Source organism: Myotis myotis, unplaced genomic scaffold (assembly GCF_014108235.1).
Source record: "Myotis myotis isolate mMyoMyo1 unplaced genomic scaffold, mMyoMyo1.p scaffold_m19_p_8, whole genome shotgun sequence".
NCBI classification, from domain to species: domain Eukaryota; kingdom Metazoa; phylum Chordata; class Mammalia; order Chiroptera; family Vespertilionidae; genus Myotis; species Myotis myotis.
In genome coordinates, this window is record NW_023416390.1 from 50,600,066 (window position 1) to 50,618,641 (window position 18,576).

The 18,576-nt window shown below is 37.7% G+C and overlaps 1 protein-coding gene across 5 annotated transcripts in view; it reads left to right on the plus strand.

Annotated features, from left to right (window-relative positions):
• The first annotated feature begins 304 nt into the window (after positions 1-304).
• The window catches only part of TTC21B (tetratricopeptide repeat domain 21B), a 65,698-nt gene continuing 47,426 nt past the window's right edge, over positions 305-18,576 (plus strand). For 4 of the 5 annotated variants that reach the window (XM_036320162.1, XM_036320165.1, XM_036320163.1 and 1 more), the window contains exons 1-11: positions 305-414; positions 3,790-3,919; positions 4,004-4,114; positions 6,976-7,142; positions 9,720-9,842; positions 11,581-11,738; positions 12,393-12,477; positions 14,005-14,103; positions 15,408-15,600; positions 16,004-16,101; positions 16,418-16,618. In XM_036320162.1, coding sequence (XP_036176055.1) covers positions 394-414; positions 3,790-3,919; positions 4,004-4,114; positions 6,976-7,142; positions 9,720-9,842; positions 11,581-11,738; positions 12,393-12,477; positions 14,005-14,103; positions 15,408-15,600; positions 16,004-16,101; positions 16,418-16,618 — 1,386 coding nt within the window. In that variant the 5' untranslated portion in view covers positions 305-393. The remainder of the gene's footprint in view (positions 415-3,789; positions 3,920-4,003; positions 4,115-6,975; positions 7,143-9,719; positions 9,843-11,580; positions 11,739-12,392; positions 12,478-14,004; positions 14,104-15,407; positions 15,601-16,003; positions 16,102-16,417; positions 16,619-18,576) is intronic. The other variant, XM_036320164.1, reaches the window with a different exon arrangement.

Below are 18,576 nucleotides of genomic sequence, written 5' to 3' on the forward strand. Positions count from 1 at the left end.
TTTTTGTTGATTTTTAGAGGTCAGTTGGTTGGGCGTCCTCCCTACTTTCTTTCTCCCTTAATTTCAGGTCCGCGGGCCCGCCACCCACTGTCCCCTCGGGCCGCCTCCGGTGGGGCCTCCTTGGTCTTCCCCCCGCATCCGCGGCGCCCCCTCCTCCACGCGCATCGTCCCCGCGGGTGGCGGCCCCGGTCCCGCCTCCTCCCTGCAATCCCTGCAGCGCGGACCGCCCTCCCCGCGGCAGCCAATGGCGGCGTGACCCCGCCTCGCCCCGCCCTCTAGCCGCGCCCTCTAGCCCCGCCCCCGGGCCCGGGAGCGCGAGCCGGGTCTGGGCCTCGCTGCGGCGCGCGGACCCCTGTTCTCCCCGGAGGCCCGCGGCCCGGCCTCGGGAGCGCCATGGACGCGCAGGGGCTGAAGGTGAGCGGGCGGAGCCTGGACGTGGGGTGCATCTGGGGAGGATCGGGAGCGGGGCGTGGGGAGAGCGCGGCCGTCTGCGCTGGGCGTTGGTACCAGCGGTGCCCGCGCCCAGCCTGGCGGGCGGCCCGGCGCTCGGTCGCCCGGTCCACCTCCCAAGCGCTGCTTTGGGAGCTCGAGGTCCGGGCGGCCTCCCCCGCGCGCGGCTCCCCGGATTGCCTGGCCCGCCTGTCTGCTGGGTGCGCGTTTACTTTGGTGCCCTGTTTGCTCGGAAGCCTCGGCCCCCACATGACACCTCCGGCGCCTCCCGGTGAGATTTTAGTAACTTCCAGCCAACTAGTGTCCGCTCCCCGAAAGGAGCGCGGGAAGATGAGATGGAAACAGTAGGAGGCAGAGCTTGGAAAATGGAGGAGGCTCTATTCTAGGGGGATGGTCTTCTCTGTGTATCACTGATTCATCGGCTCAGCAGAGGCTGACGGACAGTCCACTTAAGAAATTATGTGAAGCCCTAACGGGTTTGGCTCAGTGGATGGAGCGTCGGCCTGCGGACTCAAAGGTCCCAGGTTGGATTCCGGTCAAGGGCATGTACCTTGGTTGTGGGCACATCCCCAGTAGGAGATGTGCAGGAGGCAGCTGATCGATGTTTCTAACTCTCTATCCCTCTCCCTTCCTCTCTGTAAAAAATCAAAAAAATAAAATTTTTTTAAAAAAAGAAGAAAAAAGACAGTATTCAATTTGCTTAAAAAAATAAATTATGTGAAAACAAAGACATGAGACTTGAAAAGAAGTTGCTTTTAGGATGACGGTGCTCTCTGTACCTTTGTGCACCAAATCCTTCGTCCAGCAGATGGTGATGAAGGGCGCACACAGTGTGTCCACTAGGTGCTGGAGATGGTGATGAGCAGAATGGAGTAGTCCCTGCCTCCACACATTGTATGGCTGGTGCTGGAGAAAACCTTATTTAAATTAATGCACTAGATATATTGAATGCCTCTTGTGTCTGGCACTATTCGCTATAAGCCCTGCAATAATAAAATTAGATAAAACCCTCTCAATCTCGGATTTTACATTTGACCAAGAGACGTTAGACCGTAAACAGGTAAATAAAATGGGTGCCGCTTTGGATGGTGGTAGGTGGATGCAGGACAGTTGGGCAGTGGTAGGGGATGCTGTAGTGTCGATATTTTGCCGAAATTTTTACATTATTGTATCTTCCTGTGAAGCCTACTCCCCACCCCTTAAATTTTTGTCATCACTTGAAATGTATCCTTTGTACTACCACCCAAAAGGAATTGTTTAATAAAAACACTTTTCATGCTAAAAACTGTTATGTGTTCCTCATCACTTAGACTAGAGCAGTGGTCGGCAAACTGCAGCTGGCAAGCCACATGCGGCTCTGTGGCCCCTTGAGTGTGGCTCTTCCACAAAATACCACGTGCGGGCGCGCATGTACAGTGCAATTGAAACTTCGTGGCCCATGCGCAGAAGTCGGTATTTTGTGGCTCGCTGGACTAGAGGATCAACTTAATATAAGACACTTCTTGACCCTACCTGCCTCTCCAATTTAGTCATCCAGTAATCCCTGTCTTACTTAAGGTTCTAGAACAGGGAATGGCAAACCATGGCTTTGTTCCAATAAATTCTTATTTACGAATCCAGAAATTTGAATTTCATATATGCTATGAGGTATTTTTCTTCTCTTTTCTTAACAATTTGAAAACGTACAAACCATTCTTACCTTGCTGGCCATAGAAAACAAGCATAGGCTAGGTAGGGCCATGAGCCATAGTTTGCCAATCCTTTCTCTAAATTATGGAATGACCATTAGTCCTCTGCATCCCACCCATCCCTATGTTTCATTACTGTATAGCTGCAGTGCCTCTGCCTCGCTAGCTCCTGTACCTTCCTCACAAATCATGAGAGGGGCATAGGAAGAGTGTGTTTATGTGTGGAGGGGGAGTAGGAGTTTGCAAATCAAGAATCAGCTCTGAAGTCCTCTCCAAGAATCTTTCTCTTAATTTTACTTTTCCCTGCTACCCACACCCAATCCTCATTCTCCTATATCCTCAAAGCAACTTTTCTTGTATTTAGTACATCGTATTTCCGTTTTCTTAGATTCTAGTCTTATTTTAAAAATGTAAGCATTTCTGGGCAGGAGCTGCCATGTCTTACTCATCTTCACATTCACAGTACCTTGCCTAGTGCCTGACACTAACTAGCAGATGGGTGGTCAGTAATTGTTGGACCGAACAACCTAACCTGAACCAAGGTAGTGGTAATGGGTATGGAGGGTGGGGATTAGGCTATAGAAACAGAAGAACCTAATGACTGCTTACGTAGGGGACTGGGCAAAAGGGAAGGGAGGATTCCATGACTCCACATCTGGCTTGAGCAGTGGGGCAAATGGAAGGATGAATCTGGAACTTACATGAGAGGTCTTAGCTGGACACATGGTGTTTTATTTCATCAGCATATAGGGGTAGGAGGAACTTTTTTTTCCAAATAGGATTTTTACAGTATGATATCTTAATTAATCTTCACAATGACCTGTAAACAACTAACAGCATTTTACAAGTGAGCAAACTCAGGAGCTATAAGATGGACCAGAAATTTGAAACCAGGTCTTTTTGTCTTTAAGCCATGTCCTCCCTCCCCCCCACACCCCTTTATTTATTTTTAGAGAGAGAGAAGGGAGAAGGGATACAGAGAGAAAAACATTGATGAGAGTGAAACATCCTCAGTTGTCTGCCTCCTGCACGCCCTCTACTGGGGATGGAGCTCGCAGCTTGGGCATGTGTCCTGACCAGGAATGGAACCAGAGGCCTATTGGTTCCTGGGTGGATGCTCAAATGCTGAGCCACACAGGCCGGGGCAGCCAGGGCAGCCAAGTCCTTTTTACAATACCATGCCACTGCCTTTCCAGAGAGTTAGATTCTTAGTGATACTAACTGCTGGACAGAAGTCAAGTAAAATGATATTAAAAGTATCCTTAGTGTTGGGAAACTAAGAGATCATTTCCCCTCTAGGAGGGGGCACTGGGGGAAAACTGCATTTTATTGAGATGTGCTGGGGGGGGCTTGGAGACGGAGTATGGATCAGACTTTCAAGAAATATAGCCAAGGCAGAGACGAGAGCAGGAGGGAGGCAAAGTAAAAGTTCCAGAGAACATTCGCTTAACAATTTAGAAGAAAGGATTGAAATTACTAGAAAACACCAAGACATTTAAATAATTTTGTGTTCATTGTGTTCTGTATTTCTTCGTATTGAGTGCTATGCTTTAACAAGTTTTAGATTATTCAAGATTTTAGATTATTATCTGCTTCGATATCTCAGGACACCAGAATCTCCTTGTAACATTTACTTCTTATTTCCTTTTAGACTTTGATTAATTACTATTGTCAAGAGAGGTATTTCCATCACGTGTTGCTTGTTGCCAGTGAAGGAATTAAGAAGTATGGTAATGACCCCGTCTTCAGATTTTATCATGCCTATGGTACATTAATGGAAGGTATGTGCAAATTATTAACCGTGCTGCATTGAATTCTTGTTTTGCACTAAGAATAATTTTTCACATCATAATTTTGACTTTCAGGTAAAACTCAAGAAGCTCTTCGAGAATTTGAGACTCTTAAAAATAAACCAGATGTATCACTTTGTTCTCTGCTTGCACTGATATACGCCCATAAAATGAGTCCTAATCCAGGTATAGTAGGACAATTTTTCCTACTCAATTTATTTTGTTTTTTCTCAATTACCATAGCATTTAGTCTGATCATACTGTATTACATATTATCTATAGGTACTTTTATATCATGTATGTCTTATCCCGACAAGATTGTAAGTTCATCAAGCAGAAGACATATGTATCTTACATTTCTTTCATATTCTTATATCCTTTGGAAGAATTTTCATTTGTACATAGGAGTTGTTTGAGTTAACATAAAGGTGAACATATATTAGCAGTTGTTAAGCAAACAAACAAAAAGAATAGCCCCAAACAGGTATGTACATAAATTGCTCTGCAACAGCCAACTTTATAACCAGTTATGTTCAAATATATAGCTTTATACAGTGTATTTCTTCTGCCATATCTTAAGCTTCTTAAAGACCTTTATGTCCCCAAGAGGGCTAATCCTTGGAAGATATTCAGTAAATTTTTATTAAGTAATAGTTTGGACAATATTATAGAAAAACTTTATGCAAAACCAGCAATTCAAATTCTGTGAACTGTCTTTATATATTTATTTATTTAATATTATACATATAAGTTGTGATCCATAACATCTTATATGATCTAGTTGAAAAGAGAAAATGTAAAAACCACCAATATTAAGGGTAAGGGACTAATGGGGGGAGAAAGGGGACATAGGTAATACTTTCAATGATAAAGATTTTTTAAAAACACCAAGATTAAATTCTAATGTTGCTATTAAATAAAATGATAAGTAAAACAAATTAATCCCGAATTAATGGAAAATAGTATGTACTATTAATCCATAGGAGTAGCCTGGGAAAGCTTCGTGAAAGATAGGAACTTAATCTGGATCTTTGAAAGATAGGCAGGATTTCAGGATAAAGCATATTTGTCAGACAGGAGAAATCCATGGGCAAACACATAGAATTGGTTCAGGATTCAACTCTTCTGTGGATCCCCTTTCTCTATGCCCCAGCAGGAGTTCTAAGCTGGAGCAGAGAAGTTTCATAGGAGAGCTGTAGTCAATAAGCCTTTAAAAAAATTAGTGCAAAATATTTTCTTCCTAGAATCAAGTTTTCATTTAATTGATTATTCCCAACAGTATTGATTCTGTTGGTAAGTGTGATTTTCGGGACACTAAAAAGATGGAGGCAGAAATATTGCCGAGGGACACTTGAGTACTGACTCTACTTTTCACCATATGTGATGCTGAGTAGGCGTGAGCCCAGGAGGGGCCCAGAGGTTTGTCAGTAGTGCCTAGGAAAGGCCTGGATTGTTCCTGTACATTCTTCCTGAGTTCTGACGTAAGTCCTGAATATAAAAGGGCTGTGATGCAATAAGAACTTGAGCTGCGATGGGGCAAGAGCTAACTTTGTGCAGGTGGTGTCCCAGCTAACTGATGCCTCGTTGGGGACCTGATGGGAATCTGGGCAGAAGACTACAGCTCCTGCTCCTGCCGGATGAGTTCTTTTCTGTCTCTGTATCGTGGTTCTTTAACAAACATTTCTGAAGGGAGGTGGGCGGCAGGCAGAAGGAGTCTTCTTGCCAAGCAAGCTGTAGCCCACCGAAAATGATTGTATTTCCGAAAGTCATGAAGTGGTACCTTGGTGATTCCACACTTCAATTTAAATTCTGTCATTGGACTAAAAGGAAGGGTCACTTTTCTTTCCTTGGAAGCCATTTTCAGAAAGGTAGAGGCTGTTAGAATCACTGCCCTCAACTTGGACATTTCCTTCTTCCTTATTGTATAACTGCTCCTGCTCTGCTTTGATCCAGGATTTGGATCTAATTGACATTTGTGTCCTAAGCACATACTCATATATGATAGGTTTGATAGTAATGATTAGAGTTGTTAGAAGTAGACTATTTAAGGGAGCAGTCAGGCAGTTATTAACCTATGTAAGGAACAACCATTATACTACCTTTCACTGGCCTGTGACAGTAGCCGCCCATGTTGATATATTTTAGAAATGGATTTAGGGAATTGGGTAATTTAGATACAAGTCCTGGTTTGCCTCTAATAATTACATCATTTTAGAATCATTGCTAATTTTTCAATTCTTATTTTAAAAGTTGCATTTATAGCCTTTATATCTTGGGGATGATGTAAACTTTAGAACTTACATTACCCTGATCATTAACCACAGGTTAACCAAATTTTTAATTGAGTTCTAATTACTTTTAAGTTTTAAACTTGATTCAGCTATTAGAAGTTATGTTTAGAACAGTGATGGCGAACCTTTTGAGCTCGGAGTGTCAGCATTTTGAAAAACCCTAACTTAACTCTGGTGCCGTGTCACATATAGAAATTTTCTGATATTTGCAACCATAGTAAAACAAAGACTTATATTTTTGATATTTATTTTATATATTTAAATGCCATTTAACAAAGAAAAATCAACCAAAAAAATGAGTTCACGTGTCACCTCTGACACGCGTGTCATAGTTTCGCCATCACTGGTTTAGAACAATGAGTAAATGAATATACTTTTTCATAAATTTTATGAAATCAAAGTGCAAATTAAGTATTTCTGGATAAAATTTAGGAACTTACTGAGAGATGTGTAAAAAATATATACCACATTTTAAAGATTCAGTAAGAAGAAAACAAAGAATCTCAATGGTTTTCTTATCAAATTACAGGTGAAATAATTTGGATATACTGGACAAACTAATTTTACTTGTTTCTTTTTGCCTCGTTAATGTGGCTACTAGAAAATTTTAAGTTACATATGTGGATTGCATTTTATTTCTATTTGACAGTTCTGCTATAGAGAGAACTTAATTGTCTCCCCTGTTAATCATCTGACCTATTATAAGTACTTGGTCTAAAATTTAACTTTCATTTATGTCTTCTTTTTCCATTCCAGATAGAGAAGCTATTTTGGAATCAGATGCCAAAGTGAAGGAGCTACGTAAAGGAGCAGAACCGAGAGCTTTGTACCATGCAGGCTTATTTTTATGGCACATTGGTCGTCACGAGAAAGCGAGAGAGTACATTGACAGAATGATCAAAATGTCAGATGGTAGTAAAGAGGTAGCTGGTTTTCTTGTTGTGAAATAGTGACATTAAAGGAAACATATTGTTTATATATTCAGCGGTAACTGCTGTTTAATTCTTTGTTATTGCTCACTCTATTCTCACTTTATAAATAATAGCTTTACTTTAATATTTTATTATTTTGTAAAGTTGTGGTTCTCAAAGGTGGTTTATTTTTATGCTGTTTATTAACTCTTGAAATGATCTCTCCCTGGTTCCCTTCTTTCTTTATTCCTTTCCTTCCTTCCCTCCCACTCTCCTTGTTGAACTTCTGTAGGTACAAGGCACCATTGTTTGCACTGTTAATAATACAAAGACAAGGAATTCATAAGCTTTACTGTCCTGAATGGATCATGTAGCAGTTGTCATAGGTCATATACCCAGCCAATATGTTGAGAGAGGTGTGATTAAAGAGTGCAGGAAAATGATAGTTGACATTCATTGCTTGCTTGCTTTGTGCTAGGCACTATTTTAGGTACTTGAGGAAAGATAACATCGGTAAGTATTAGAATGAGAAAGAATTTCTTGCAGTAGCATTTGAACTAAAACTGAAAGATGGATAGTTTCCATAGGCAAAGATTATGGAAAAGGGAAGTAGATACTCCCAAGGTGGGAAGTAATAGATGGAAATGAGAAAAACAAGGAGACATATCGGTTCTGGGTACAGTGAGACTCTTCATATTTGATGGGAACATGGGGTACATAGATGAAGAGGATGGAAGAAAAATGTGGAGATGTGGGTTGGGGCAAATTGAAGGATCTTGACAGTGAGATACAGTATTTGTATCTCATTCAATAGGCATTGAAAGACCATCAATGGTTCTTAATCACTTCAGCGATGTTATTAGAGTACAGATTCAGAAGATTAGTTTAACATGCTGTATAGGGTGGACTGACCTGGGGGGAAACTAGAATGCAGCCAAAAGGGTACTGCTTTCTGGCCGAAGACTTTGAGGGCCGATACTAAAATACTGTAGAGGGGGTACAAAGTTGAGAATTATTAAATATCCACAAGGCTTGTCAACTGATTGTAAATAAGAGGGGAAGATACTGAAGATATCTCTGAGGTTTTAAGCCTGGACAATTCAGAGACCAGTTAACATAAATGGAAACTATGTTGAATTAAGAAGGTAATCTTAGAGAGAGATGTGTTTAGCTGAAGACATGCTATGTTCCAGGCTCTGGAGAACAGTGGAATAGAGATAGTAGATGAGCTGTTGGAAAAAGAAAATGTTAAAAGAGGTACTGGACTGCAAGTAAAGCTTGGGAGTTATCCACCCAGAGATAGTAGTTGAAACAATTCAAATAAGCACACTGATCAAGTGAGTAGAAATAGCACTGTTTGAGTAGTATTAGCTGTCTTTTCAGGTGAAATACAGAGAGCTAAATATAATCTCAGTTAAAGATTTATAAGTTTATGAAGTAACCTATAATTTGTTGTGTTAATCCTCACCAGAGGATATTTTTCCATTGATTTTTAGAAAGAGTGGAAGGATGGGTAGGGGGAAAGAGAGGAGTAGAGAGAGAGACATAGACAGAAACAGAGAAAAACACCTATGTGAGAGAGACATTGATTGGTTACCACAGCCAGGTATCGAACCTGCAACCCAGATACATGCCCTTGACTGGGAATTCAACCTGAGACCCTTCGGTGCAGGGGCTGATGCTCTAACCCAGTGGTGGGGAACATCCAGCTCTTGGGCCTTATATGGCCTGCAAAATCATTTGGCCTGGCCCTGCCAAGGCATTAGGAGTGAATTAATTAAATCTTTGGCCAAATATAGAGGGCTAATTTTTAAGTTGGTAACTTTGTATGTCCGGATAATGATGCTATAAATATTCAAATGACCCTTGGCAGAGAAAGGGTTTGCTACCCCAGCTCTAACCTAACCATTTACCCACACCAGCCATGGACTATACATCTGATAGAAGAGCAGATTTCATAATTTTTTGTTTGAAATTAAAAAGAAAAATATTCGACCTATGTCTATCTTCTTTTCAACACTATAAATCTTGCAACCCATTGGCTCACTAACATTTCTGAAGGTAAACATCCATGACGTCTTCAGTTTGTAATTTCTTGGACCATATATGCTTGCATTTGAAACTCACTGGACTAGTCATATATTAAAGAAAACATTGCCACATTATCTTAATTTTTAATGTATGTGAAGCCTGTTTTTCCATCTTAGTTCATTTAGTCTGATTGCTCAAAAAGAGGTCACAAATTCTTATTTATGTCTCAAATTACATATTTAACTGTTATTAATAACAATTTGCTGGCAAAATCCCAGATAAGAATATTGATTATTTAGCATTAATGGACTTTTTGATAAGCTTCTTCATATTAATATTGAGCAGAGTAGTAAGGCTGAAATTCTTAATACTTTCCCATACTCTAGACCGGCAACAGTTAGAAAGTATTTTTACTGCACAGTTTTATTGTTCATAATATTATTTAATAGAGTGATTTTTGTTATTAATTACCAAAAAGAAAAGACATTAGGTTTACTTCTTTTACCCATTTTTCCCCCCAAAGAAATGGAAGTATGATTAGAATTTTTCATTTTACAGGGACAGATCTTGAGAGCATGGCTTGATATAACAAGAGGAAAAGAACCTTATACTAAGAGAGCACTAAGATCTTTTGAAGAGGGATTACAAAATGGAAATGATATTTTTGCTCTGCTGGGTAAGGTGAGTTGGAGTTAGGTAAAAAAATCATGTTTTAAAATTTATTCATAATATAGTTGAAACCCAACAAAACTAAGTGCATCAAAAATAATTTTCATGTTACTTTTATCAACTCTCAATTGTAGAAGGGACTTATGTTTATATAGGACAATGATCAGTAAACTAGAGAAATGTGTTCCCTGCCAAATTCTTCAATCCTAGGTCAGTTTTAATTGTTTTTTTTGTTATTGGTGTTGATGGTTGTGGTTCCTATGTTATTTATTCACCAAACATTTACACCCTGTCTAATATATGTGAGATATCACTCTAGATATTGGGGATACCCGGGACACTTCAGTTGCAGGCCGACACTCTGTCCACTGAGCCAAACCGGTCTGGGCAGATTCCATTCATTTTTATGGCCAAGTAATATTCCATTGTATGTATAAACCACAACTTTTTTATCCACTTGTTTGTTGATGGGCACTTGGATTACTTCAATATCTTGGCTATAGATAAGTAACTCTGCAGTGAACATACAGGTGCATATATTCCTTTGAATTATAGTCAAACCTTAGTTCTCGAATATCTCCCGTTTTTCCGCAATTCGGATCTTGACCCAACAACTTTTTCATGCTGATTCTTATAGAATTAGTCAGGCATCTCTCAGGTGACAAACAAAGGAGAGAATGTGTGAGTATGAGTCAGTTTACCATTATACCTCGTGTTGTTAACATCTCAGGAAATTATGCTGTGAATATTTTTAGTGGGGAAAAAATGATTCAGTTTTCAACCAAATTGCTTCTCAAACAACCTTCCGGAACAAATTAAGTTCTAGAACCGAGGGTCCACTGTAGGGTTTTGGGTTTTTTCAGATATATATCCGGAAATGAAATTGCTGCCTCATAAGGCAGTTCCATATTTAAGTTTTTGAGAAACTTCCATACGATTTTCCACAATGGTTGCACCAATCTGCATTCCTACCAACAGTGCAAGAGGGTTCGCTTTTCTCCACATCCTCCCCAACACTTGTCTGTTGATTTATTGATGATAACCATTCTGACAGTTGTGAGGTGATATCTCATTGTAATTTTAATTTGCATTTCTCTGATGATTAGTAAAGTTGAGCGTCTTTTCATCTGTCTATTGCCCATCTCTTTGTCCTCTTTGGAAAAGTGTCTACGTATTTAGGTCCTTTGCCCATTTTTTTATTTGATTGCTTTTTTGGTGTTTAGTTGTATGGGCTCTTTATAAATTTTGGACATTAACCCCTTATCAGATGTTTCATTGGCAAATATGTTCTTCCATTCAGTAGGTTGTCTTTTCATTTTGTTGATGATTTTCTTTGCTGTTATTTTGCTTATTCTTTAAAATCTTATCTTCTTTATCTTGAAAATATTTTTTGAAGGTACAAAATATCTTAGTTTTAGTTGCTGCTTGTGAATACACAGGAAATATTTTATTCTAAAAGGAAACATTATTTTATGGTGTTTCTAAAAACATTTTTAACATTAATTGTATTTCTCAAGTATTTAAAAGTGGAATTTAAAACTTTTATTCTTCTGTGATGTTTTAAACTTTTGTTTTGATAAAAACTATTTTTTTCTTATTATAAAAGTGATCACTTCCTTACGGAAAGGTCAGAGAACAAAAATATAAAAAATGCTAAACACTAGTTTTCTCCCGACTTCAGGATAACTGTTGGGAGAACCTTGGTATATATGATCACAGTTTTGATGCCACTTCTTTTTTCTCCCATTAGGCACAATGCCTTGAGATGCGCCAGAATTATTTAGGTGCTTTGGAGACTATGAACCAAGTAATTGTGAACTTTCCGAGTTTCCTCCCTGCTTTAGTACAGAAAATGAAACTACAACTGGCCTTGCAAGATTGGGACCAGGCGATTGAGATTGTGCAGAGGTAAAGTACAAAAAGGTGACACCCACCCCAACCTTTGGATCTCGTTTTAATTTTGAGAAAAAATAAAATCTGCACATAATTTTTTATCTTAGGATTTTTTAAATTTGATTTTTTCCAAAAATACAGAATTGAAAAGTTTAGTATTGCATTGTTTAAAGCTGAATTGATTGGTTTACATACATATCTGACTAGCTGTTCTAAGGCAGACTTTTTTATTTTTTTGCAAACAAATACCCCTGTCCTCATGAAGCTTATATTCAAATGAGAGGAACCATATGCTAAACAGAACAAATAAGAAATTTTGTAGTAGTATGTTTGAAAGTTTAAGTGCTATGGGGAAAAGATAAAGCCACAGCTGGAAAGTGAAATGGGGAGTGGGGGTGAGGGAGTGGATTTTATGGGAATGACCAGGGAAGGTCTCACTGAGATGGTGGCATTTGAGCAAAGGAAATAAGCAATGCGGATATCCGGGGAAAACTTTGCAGGAAGGAAAAGCAAGTGCGAACACCTTGAGGCCAGAGTATGTGTCCTATGTTTAAGGAATGGGAAGGAGTAATATGACTAGGAGTGAAGTCCCAGCAGAAAGGTGGGAGGGAGCAGGGTGCCAGGTTGCGAACATATGTAAGTTTATTTTGACAAAATGTTTTTCCGCAGGTTAATGCTTCAAGACAAACAAAATGTAGAAGCACTAAGAATGCTGGCTCTTTACTATTTGTGTAGGGAGGGGGATATAGAGAAGGTAAGTTGCATTGTGCTAATGAAGTTTCCTGTATTAATAATACAGGAAGTACTCTTTTAGAATGTATGTCACTGTAGTTTATCGTTGATTCTTGAAAATACACTTTAACAAAGAGGTGAGCTTCTTAATTCAGCTAGTAAAGTAAAAACAGTATGTAGTCAACATTAACACTGAAAATTCCTTTGATCATTAATTATGGTATATGTGGTTTTTCTATATAAAACTCCCATGCAATAATATGTTTGATTAATGTAACTGGTGATACTGGGTATGGAACAGTACATAGAAAAAATATAATTTATAATATTTTTAAATTTTATTTAAGTTTGGATAGGTTACATGGGCTTGGGATAAAATCCCATTGGACCTTACAGTAAGGTAACATGTTTCTCTAGTAGAGAGCATATTGACTATATACTAGATTACAGAATATCATCATCCAGTCTTAAGTAAATAGTATTATAAAAAGTAGTAGATTTGGATTGTGTTGAGTTTGGTTAAATTAGTTAATATGACAGGGCCTAATAGGTACTTTAGTAAATATTAAAAGAATTTTAGTAGAGGCAACTATTCGGTAAATATTCCGGGCATTGAAATTATTTATACTAAGTATCTTAGTGATTTTTCTATTCTAGATCATTTTAAATATAAACCAGGCTATATATGTAATCCAAGGGCTGATCTTATATAACATTAGTGTTTGTAAATATGTTGTTATTCATATCTCATTTGTGTCATGGATTCATTATTTTAGAGGGAGCTTGGCATGTACAGTTAATTGAATATTATAGGTATCTTTATCTACCCAAAGGTTCCTATTCAGTAACAAATATTAAAAAAATACATTCTAAAACTCTGTTCTTTATTGATAATTAATTATTGAGCTTTTTAAAAGAAGTTTTTTTAAAAAATATATATTTTATTGATTTTTTACAGAGAGGAAGGGAGAGGGATAGAGAGTTAGAAACATCCACGAGAGAGAAACATGGATCAGCTGCCCCCTTACTGGGGATGTGCCTGCAACCAAGGTACATGCCCTTGACCGGAATCGAACCTGGGACAATTCAGTCCACAGGCCGACGCTCTAGCCACTGAGCCAAACTGGTCAGGGCTAAAAGAAGTTTTTTTTGTGTTTTTTTTTTTCATATATTTTATTGATTTTTCACAGAGAGGAAAGGAGAGAGATAGAGAGTTAGAAACATCGATGACAGAGAAACATCGATCAGCCGCCTCCTGCACACCCCCGACTGGGGATGTGCCCGCAACCAAGGTACATGCCCTTGACCGGAATCGAACCTGGGACCTTTGAGTCCACAGGCCGACGCTCTATCCACTGAGCCAAACTGGTCCCGGCTAAAAGAAGTTTTAATACATCTTGCAACATATAAGATTTTATTGGAAGAGGGAGGAATTAGTAAAAGCAAATATCTTTTTAAACAATAATAGTATTTATTAGTCTATATGTCATATATTGTGTTCTTTATTTCTTAGTTTATTTTAAAATTATACTGGGTACTTTTGTTTTAGGCTGCAACCACACTGGAAAACTTGGAAAATGCATTGGATGCTATGGAACCACAGAATGCTCAACTTTTTTATAAGATTACCATTGCCTTCAGCAGAACTGTAAGAGGGTCCACTATGTACCATAGCTCTGTTATCTGCAGCTGGAGAGAAAAAATAAGTCACCAAGGCTGAGGCACCAAAGAGCATATGGCCTAGAGTGAGAATATGATGTGTATATAAACATGTGACATATCCCTAAGAAGGGCCGTCCAGAGGAGATGTGGGCTCCGACTGTAAAAGCCATCATGGAGGCTTCATGGAGCAAGTGGCATTTTTTGAACCTTTAAAGAGAGGGAAGTGCCTTTCAGGCAAAGGAAATAAGTGCATAGGATTTATGAGTAGGAATGTTCTTTGTTTTGTATTTTTAAAATATTTGAAAAATGTTTTAATGTGTGTAATAGACTATTTTGGTAGGGGAAATGGCTAGTATCTTACTTTTTTTTTATAATATTAAAGAAATGTTCACATTATAAGTACACAATTTTAAAAAGGTAATCAGGAATGGATTAAAAAAATCAGTAGAATCTTGAAATCAATACCTGAAATGAGTGGATTAAAAAGTTAATTAAGCTAGGAAAAAGGCACACATGAGTAAGTAAAATAATTAGTAAATATAAAGTTGAAAGAAAAAATCAAGGGTGTTGTTAAGTGACATAAATAAACTGAATTTTCTCATTTACAAACAAAGATTGTCAGATTGTGTGAAGTTTAGAGAAAAACAAATTCTGCTATTACAAAAGTTTAAGTTAAGGAGGGTATATTTATCCTTTTTATTTGCCTGTTGCCAGATACCTGATTAGTTTACAAAAATTCAAACAGTTTAGTATTATACTCGTAAAAGATGTCTTCAAGTGTTACATACTTACTCTAGCAACATTGCCATTTCTTGAAATATTTTTGAAGCTTTTTAAAATGAAGATTCTAAGGCATAATCTTTTAAAATAGTCTCAGTGCTGCCACCCTTGTCTTTAGGGGGAAAGCCCTACATTTTTTTTTCCATTAAAAATGTATATGCAAACTTAAAGCAATAACTTTATTGTCTACTTTGTAAAACAACCGTACCACAGTTTGAAAAGAGGTCTAGAATATGTTTGTATGGCAAGATCATTAGGAGTTTACTTTTCAAGGTAGCTGTTTTTAAAAACACTACTTAGGATATATAAGTTCTCAGAGGATATAAACTGTTTCTTGCTGTTCTGCCTAGATAGTAAATAGAGAAGTTTTATTTTTCTTTGTTATTAAATCATTGTTTCTTTGCATTTTGCTTCTGCAAAATATAAGTGACATATATGTATGTTTAGAAAAACAATCCTTTTGACTGAAAAGAAGTGTTCTAGTCCAACTAAATCTTTTCTTCTTTTTAGTGTGGACGTAATCAACTCATTCTTGAAAAAATTCAAACATTACTAGAAAGAGCTTTCAGCTTAACCCCTCAGCAATCAGAATATGCTACAGAACTTGGATACCTAATGCTTTTACAAGAAAAAGTTAAGGAAGCATGGAAGTGGTATCAGATTGCCATAAATCTTGAAGAAACTAGTATCACTGCAGTGATTGGTATGACCGCTATTTCAATAAATGTTCTTCATTGAGATGCATTTTCATACCTGCCATTAAAAATGTTTTGTGATTTTCTAAAATTAAACAATTCTCCACTATCCCCAACAGAAAAAAAAATCATATATCTTTAAAAATAAATTTTTTATTTCATAATTAATATCTTGAGAGAGTAGGTTTTTATGGGATAGTTACTATACTAGTATATTATGAATTCCATCATAACAGATTTTATGTGAGTACCAAGCCACCCATTTTCTTTCACCTTTTTTTTTTTAATATAAAATTTTCATGTATTATTGGTGGGGAAATCCGTGTTTTATTAATGTTGTTGGTATTAGCTTAAAGTTTGCATGCCTAAAACCAGATATGCAAACTCTGTTTCTGTTCTGTTTGGTTTTAGGATGTATCCGATGTCAGTTAATAGAAGGGCAATTACAGGAAGCAGATCAGCAGCTAGAATTCCTTAGTGAAATTCAGCAGTCTTTTGGAAAATATGCGGTACGGTATTTTATTTTATTAGATATTAGGTCCCAGCTACTATTTATAAAACATGAAATTTTAAATTGTCTTATTTAGTAATAGCTTTAAAGGAGTAATATACACCAATTTTAATATGTAACTTCATTTATGAATTTAACTCCATGAAAAATTAGACTTTAAGTAGTCTCCCATAAGATTCTAAAAATCTAAGCTAAAACTTAAGTATGAATAAATATTTAACATCAAGAGCACTTCCTGTAAATTTGAAATCTAAATAGAAAGAAACGCCTTTATAACTGAATGGAGTGATTTATAAAAACTACTGATTTTTCAGGAATTAATTTATTTACAAGCAATTCTTGCTATAAAGAAAAATAAACGACAAGAAGAAGTTATTAACTTGTTAAATGATGCCTTGGACACTCATTTTTCACAATTACAAGATTTACCTTTTGGCATACAGTATTTTGAGAAGTTAAATCCTGATTTCTTGCTAGAAATCATTACAGAATATCTGAATTACTGTCCATTGCAAGTAAGTAATTTGGGGACTTTGTGGGGGGATAGAGGGTGACTATTAAATTTATTGCGATCACATTGGTTAATAAAATTATCTAGGTTTCAGGTGTACAATTGACACATCATCTGCATATTGTATTGTGTGTTCACTGCCCAAAGTCAAGTCTCCTGTCATGTTGAGCCCCCCTTTCCCCTCTTCTGCCTCCCTCAGCCCCCTTTCCGTCTGGTAATCACAATACCAATGTCTGTGTCTGAGTTTTGTGTGTGTGTTTTTTCCTTAATCCCTCATCTATTTCACCTGGCACTCTAATACCACCTCCGGAAGCTGTCAGTTTGTTCTCCGTATCTGTGAGTCTGTGTCTGTATCTGTGAGTCCATATCTGTATCTGTGAGTCCGTGTCTGTATCTGTGAGTCTGTATAAGTGAAATCATATGGTATTTGTCTTTCGCTGACTGGCTTATTCCAGGTCCATCCATGCTGTTGTAAGGGGTAAGATTTCCTTCTCTTTTTTATGACTGAATAGTATTCCATTGTGTAACTGTAACATAGCTTTTTTTACCTACTATCTACTGATGGGCACTTGGGCTCCTTGCAAATCTTGGCTATTGTAAATAGTGCTGCAATGAACATAGGGAGCATATATTCTTTCAAATCAGAGTTTTGAGTTCTGATATAGTCTCAGAAGTATATTCACTGGGTCATAAGGCAGTTCCATTTTTAATTTTTTGAGGAAACTCCGTACTGTTTTCCATAGAGGCTGCACCAGTCTGCATTTCCACCAATAGTGCACTAGGGTTCCCTTTTCTCCACATCCTTGCCAACACTTGTTGTTGATTTACTAATGATTGCCATTCTTTCAGGTATCAGGTGATATCTCATTGTGGTTTTAATTTGTATATCCATAATTATTAGTGATATTGAGCATCTGTTCATATGTCTATTGGCTGGCTATCTGTATGACCTCTTGAGAGAATTGTCTTTTCAGGTCCTCTGCCCATACTACCTGACATCAAACTATACTACAAGGCCATAGTAATCAAAACAGCAGAGTTCTGGCATAAAAACAGCCATATAGATCAATGGAACAGAACAGAGAGCCTAAAAATAAACCACACCTATATGGTCATTAATATTTGACAAAGGAGGCAAGAATATACAATGAGGTAAACACCATCTATTCAATAAATAGTATTGGGAAAATTGGACAGATATGTGAAAAAAAAATAAAACGACCACCTTTTTACACCATATACAAGCATAAACTCATAATGGATGCAAGACTTAAATGTAAGGCTTGAAACTAAAAATCCTAGAAGAAAACAAGCAGTAAAATGTCAACCATTTCCTGTAGCAATATCTTTTCTGATATATCTCCTTGTGCTTACTGAAGACGTTTACTCATTGTATATTCTTGCCTCCTTTGTTGTAAATTTAATTGATTATATATGTGTGGGTTTATTTCTAGGCTCTTTATTCTGTTCCATTGGCCTATGTTTCTCTTTTTGTGCCAGTATCATACATGTTTTTATCATAACAGCTTTGTAGTATAGTTTGAAATAAGGGAGAGTGAGGCTTCCAACTTCCATTTCATTTACTTCTGCTATGGTCTTTATTGTTTTTTCTTCTTCTACTAACTTTGGACTGTTCTCTCCATTTTTTCTCTTATAATTCGTTTTTATTTTTATTCTGTTTTGGTTGGAAAAGTTACCTGACATGATTTCAGTGTTCTTAAGCTTTGTGACCTAATATGTTCTATCATGGAGAATGTGCACTTTAAAAGAACACACATTCTGTCTAGCCAGTTTGGCTCAGTGGATAGAGCATCAGCCAGCAGACTGAAGGGTCCCACGTTTGATTCTGGTCAAGGGCATGTACTTCGGGTTCAGGCTTGATCCCAGGCCTCGGTCAGGCTTCAAGTGGGAGACAACTAATTGATGTCTCTCTCACATCGATGTTTCTCTCTATGTCTCTCC